Here is a 6,000-nt window from a genome sequence, read left to right on the forward strand (position 1 = left end):
CACTTCTGATATATACACTAACCATCAAATCCAACAAATGAGCTGGTAAATAGAAAGAAGTTAAATGCACAAAACTGTACCTCTCAGAAGGCCCGATAACATTTAATGATGTTACTATAGTACTTTATGCTATTGAACCATCATAATCAACTAAGTGTAATATTCTAGTTTAAATATCACACTCACTAGTTTAATTCTCTAGTTATGAGAGATATAAACATTTATTTGAACACCAAAAACAACATATAATTACATATAGATTATAGTGTAATTCATCACTATATAAATATCACACTTACTTGAACCAATCTTAATGATTCGCCTTTACTTCTCGAGCAACAATAAGTTCTTCTATAAAATCAGCATTACTGCTGTCTGATGGCATCAAAATTTCATCATCTGTTGTGAAATTGTATCGCTCCCCAATAGCTCTTAGAAGCTGGTACACTTCAAACATAGTAGGCCTCTCCTTATGAGCTGGAACTACACAGTTACACGCAACTTTAAGGAACTGGAAAAGCTCAGCATCACAACCCTTCCCAACCAGAGAATTGTCAATGGCATCTTGAAGCTGAGAGTTGCTTGAAAGCTCTGTAATCCACTCCGCTAAACTTCCCTTAAAGCTATCCGAGGCTTTGGCCACATAGGTAGGTCTCTCACCGGTCACTAATTCAAGAAGCACAACTCCAAAGCTGTAAACATCCCCTTTTGGAGTCGCTACAAGAGTTCGTGCGTACTCTGGAGCAACATAACCCAAGTCTCCAAACTCCCCATTCACGAAAGTACTCAAATGAGTATCAACTGGATTCATGAGCCTAGCGAGTCCAAAATCAGATATTTTGGGCTCAAAATCCACGTCCAGTAAGATGCATTTGGAACTTATGTTTCGATGTATTATACGGGGATTACAATTATGATGGAGCCAAGCAAACCCTTTTGCTGCCCCTATCCCAATTTTGAGTCTCAGAGGCCAGTCCATAGATTTGTCACCTTCATTTACAAGATGTAGCCGATCATGGAGCGTACCGTTTGGCATGTGCTTATAAACCAAAAGCCTCTCCTTCTTAGCCACACAAAAACCTAGAAGAGGAACCAGGTTACGATTCTTCACATTACCCAGAGTAGCCATTTCAGATGCAAATTCCTTCTCGGAGTGTTGAGTATCCTGCAACCTCTTCACCATAAGCGATGTGCCATCTTCGAGCACTGCCCTGTACATGGTTCCTGTACTTCCTGACCCAATGATGTGGTCTTTGCTGAAGTTGTTAGTAGCCTTCATGAGATCACCCAGTCTCATTTTTGAAACCGACTTCTCAAACATAGAAAGCTGAAAATTGCAATACTTTTCATCAATAAGCAATAATAATGAAGATACCAAACAAGAAATATATTTTAAAAAATAACCTAAATAAATTGCTCAAAATGGATTGTAAGAACAGTAGATTAAATCAGCTTGCCTTAATGCCTTTGGCTCCCTTTATACTCTTTGCCCATTTATTTCCTTCGGGGTCATCTTCCTTCTTCTTTTTCGACACCCTACGTGAAAATAAGATCATACCAATACCCACACCTAATGCTGTGATAGTCAACCCGGCAATAGCAGCTCCAATAATGACTCCAGGGCCGGTTTTCTTTGAAGTAGCCTGGCAATTGGGTAAAGGAGTGCCACAGAGACCTGAATTATTTGCATAACTATCTGCTGAAATTTGTAAATTTGAAAACCTTGGAACTGGCCCACTCAACAGATTGTTTGCTACACTAAAAGTCTTGATCCGAGCAAGCAGGCCAAGCTCAGCAGGAATCTGACCAGTCAACTGGTTGCTGTCGAGTTTGATGATATTCAAATAGCTACAGTTTGCTAGGTCCTTCGGAATTCCTCCTGACAAATTGTTGGAGGAGAGATCAAATGATGTCACAAACTTGGTTATATTTGAGATGTTGGATGGAATAGTTCCATTAAGCTTGTTGCTGGAAAGATCTAAGCCTGTCAAGGCTGTACAATTTTGAAGACCAAGTGGAAACCCGCCCTTGAGTGCCATGTCTGAAAGCCGGATATTTAAAACCTTGTTCTCATCAGGATGCCAGCAATCGATACCAGTAAATTTACAAATGGAGCCTTCAGTGGTATTATCGAAATTCCATGAACCCAAGTAATTGAATGGGTCTTCCAAGGACCCTTTTAGAGATTTCAAGCAATCTATATCGCTCTGAAGACCATAGCTGGAGCTGCAACTCAACAGCAACCACATAAAACCACCAAAAAGAACAGTAAGAGCTCTGCTATTCATTTCCATGTTCATGAAGAGACCGTCATAGGCTCATTGACCTAGGGATGATAATCCACTTAGACTTCTGTTCTGCGCATATTACAGCTTTAATTACTAACCTGTAAATTCTCAGCACTCTTAACACCAGAACCTGAAACAAATATGAAAACATTGGAGTTTAAACGAAAACACCACTCCAGAAGTTTGAACACATTCTTAAGAGTTTTAGTACACGTAACATTGTTCTTAAAGGTCTAACAGAAGTAACTAGACTAAGTAAACTTCAAATTCTTAACTCCATTTGGAACCCAAGAGAGAAGAAAAGAAATGATTACTTAAGTTGGGAGTGAAAGAAAAGATTGTGTATTTTCTCCCTCTTGTTTGGATAAATAGGAGAGAAAATAAGATAAAAGAGAATAATTTATATCCTATGTATCTTGTTTGAGTAAACTACGTAAGAGAGAACAAAAGAAATTGTTTCATGTTAAATTACAGTTTGTGTCAGTCAATTTTTTTCATCTTTATATCTAAAGGGGCTGTTTTGGTATTATGAAAAAATAGTAATCTGTTGGGTTTCTTTTTCTCTCCCAATCTCTTCAAAATGAAAATTTTAAGATAAATTGGTTTCTCTCCATTTCTTCTCATTTCTTTCCTCCTTACTAATCCAAACAATTCACCCAAAAAACTAATCCAAACAGGTGATTTGAACAAAGAGAAATGCATTTTTTTCTTTTCTTTTCAAATCACCAATCCAAACAGACTCATGTTACATTGACTACCACAAATATACATGCTATTCAAAGAATTAAGTTTCTACAATCGAGAGAACACAAGGAGCAAGCAGAGTCTACTCTATTTAGCATGTTACCTAAAATTCAAAATTCCCGTATCTTACAAAGAAGAATATAGAGTAGAACAAATTTTCAACTAATTTAACCAGCAAACTCATGAAGTGTTACGAAGACTTTCGGTCATACAATGAGTTCACCCAATTATCCAAATGAGTTTATTCAATTTAGCAATACAGAGGAAACTTATTTCAAAGATCAACCATGACAACTAAAATCAATCAAAAGATTCTGAACATGAAGACAAAGTACAAATAGAAAGGATTCAACCTAAAATACCATCAAAATACTTCAAGGATTAAAGTAAGAAACATTCCAAGAGTCGTCAAAATCATGGAAACACAAAGACCCAATAGACTTCACCAATTCTTATCACCATACGCATAAAATCACAAAACCCAGGTAAGGTAAGGAACAAGAATTGAAATTGTCAGAGAATTCAAAGAAACCCACCTTAGAAGCCACAAATCCAAACTCGTGAAGATCGCAGAACCCACACAAAAGGGGAATTTTGAATCAACAACAAAATATCGGTGTCTGCTCAAAGAAGATAAGGAAGTTTGTAGATCATAGATTCAGAACTGGAAAACCAACCAAAGACCTTAAAAGAGAGATAACTAGCAAGTCTTTGTTTGAATATTCAAAGCGAGCAAGCAAGCAATAGACTTTCAACGAACAATAAACTATATATATAAAGAAAACTCGGTGGAGGCTAATAAGAATTATACAGCAAGAGATAGAGTGATATGAGAGTTACTGCGTGTGAAATTGAGTACTTTAGCGTTCAAATTGATTGATGATCGAGTGGTGGAATTATTGGAAGAGAGAGAGAGAGAGAGTTGTACCGGGTCAAACAAGGAACGCCGGTCTTTCTTTTCCAAAGGTACGACTGGACTTAAAAAAGAGGGCAATGACTCTGAGTATATGCTTGCTTGACTTGCTGTGTTTGGCTGAGAGGGTTGGGTTGATGACCCACACGATATTTTTTTTCTTATTCACACTCCATTTCTATTTTTCTTAATTTGAGATTGTTTGGAATTATCTGACGGAAAATTTACCCATAAGTCCTAGTTTCTGAAAAGTTGAACCATTTAGTCTTAAAAGTTTTCTTATGTTCCATTTAGTCCTATTTGTACATCAATCTAATATTTGAAACATTAATCTGATATTCGAAATCTAATGTTTGAAACATTAATCTGATGTTCGAAATCTAATGTTCGAAACATTAATCTGATGTTTGAAACATTGTAATGGGACCTTTCAATCTATAAGAAAACTTTTAGGACTAAACAGTGTATAAGTTATTAATTTGGGATTTATTGGTGCATCCCACTTATCTCAATAAGCATATATTTTTTTATATTTTTATTAAAAAAAAATTTCAAAAAAATAAAAAAATAATGTAATAAAAAAAAGATAAAAAAATAATTATTTTGGAATTGTCAAACTTATTCTTATTCACACTTTCCTCCAACGTGGGACCTTTTTCTTCCCGAGTTCACACCCCGTGGAGTGGTGTTGGAATCCTCTACAGTATATATATATTTTTTGAACGAATTATATTATTGTCTCTATAATTTGAAATTCGTATCATTTTAATTTTTAATTTTTTAATTATGACATATTAAATTTAAAATTTTAAATCTTCTTCTAAATAAGAATAGTTAAAAATACTATTACTCAATTTCAGGGTAAGGGCAAAGTTATTAATTTAATAAAATATAAATTAATTTGATAATTATTTCTACCCATCAAAAATAAAATTATGTAAAATTAATAAATCTTTTACGCATTCAATTATATATTTATTTTACTAAATTAATTTTTATTATGTGGTTAGATAATGATCATATAATGTGTGGTTATTAGGCTTTTAATGTGTAATCAATATGTTTAATATATGAAATGTTTTTAGTTTTGGATTTTTTTATTTAATGGATTGATTTAATAATGATATCAAAATTGTCGCTATATTTGAGTTTTGGAAAAATAGAAACTAATGTAATAAAAATAAAAATAATCATCCATTACATGATCATTATCCAAACACATAATAAAAATTAATTTGGTAAAAAAAAAATAAACCTGTAAAAGATTTATTAATTTTTCATAATTTTATTTTTGGTGGGTAGAAATAATTTTTAAAAATTTTAAAATATTTTTTTAACATTTATTTTTGTTAAATTAGTTTATATTTTATCAAATTGATGATTTTGCTGTTGAAATTGAATAATTGTATCTCCAATTGTCTTTATTTGAAACAAGATTCGAATTTCAAGGTTAAATGTGTCACAATTGAAAAGTCAATGACCAAAGTGACACAAGTTTCAAACTATAGGGACCGTTAGTATAATTTGTCCTATTTTTTTTTTTTTTTTTTTTTACAAAAATTTTAAAATAGAGCAAAACGATATCGTTAAGAAAAAGACCAAACCCATACCCACCTGTCCCCAAAGCTTCATTCTTGTCAGTACCTGTCTTCCACAGTCTCGCCACTACGATTCCTCTGCAAACCCTAATTCTTAGCTCTTTTTTCCTCTTCTAATGTGACTAACACTGCTATTGTCACTACCATCTCCAACAACATTCGACCTCTTTCAATCCCTTTTGTTACTCTCAACGATTTTAAGATCACCAATGACGAAAATCCTAAGTCTCCCAACAACATTACCATATATTTAGCTCGTACACTCACACATCACCTCCACATAATCATCTCTTTCTCTATTCAATCCATTTATCTCTTTCATATCTTCCTCACTGAGCATCATAGCATCCACAACCGCACCGCGTTCTCTCTCTCTCTCTCTGTGCACCATTCTCTATTGTGTTGCTTATCTCTCTCTAAAAACCTGTTATCGCAACAACTAAAAATAACTCAACAA

At 34.0% G+C, this 6,000-nt stretch overlaps 1 protein-coding gene across 1 annotated transcript; it reads right to left on the minus strand.

The window, feature by feature from the left end:
• Positions 1-101: 101 nt before the first annotated feature.
• On the minus strand, positions 102-4,091 carry BIR1 (BAK1-interacting receptor-like kinase 1). Its single transcript, XM_028263385.2, has 3 exons — positions 3,569-4,091; positions 1,458-2,418; positions 102-1,327 (listed from the first exon to the last, which is right to left on the minus strand). Exons 2-3 carry the CDS (start codon positions 2,298-2,300, stop codon positions 311-313), a joined length of 1,860 nt encoding a protein of 619 aa, XP_028119186.2. The 5' UTR covers positions 2,301-2,418; positions 3,569-4,091; the 3' UTR covers positions 102-310.
• Between the last annotated feature and the right edge of the window lie 1,909 nt (positions 4,092-6,000).

The sequence above is a fragment of the Camellia sinensis genome, chromosome 14 (assembly GCF_055761805.1).
Source record: "Camellia sinensis isolate YWXY chromosome 14, ASM5576180v1, whole genome shotgun sequence".
NCBI classification, from domain to species: Eukaryota; Viridiplantae; Streptophyta; class Magnoliopsida; order Ericales; family Theaceae; genus Camellia; species Camellia sinensis.

Excerpts from the sequence above, each read along its gene's own strand:
- BIR1 (XM_028263385.2), bottom strand. The coding sequence starts at position 2,300 with ATGAACATGGAAATGAATAGCAGAGCTCTTACTGTTCTTTTTGGTGGT. Across the intron at positions 1,328-1,457 it reads AGGGAGCCAAAGGCATTAAG|CTTTCTATGTTTGAGAAGTC; the intron begins GCAAGCTGATTT and ends TGCAATTTTCAG.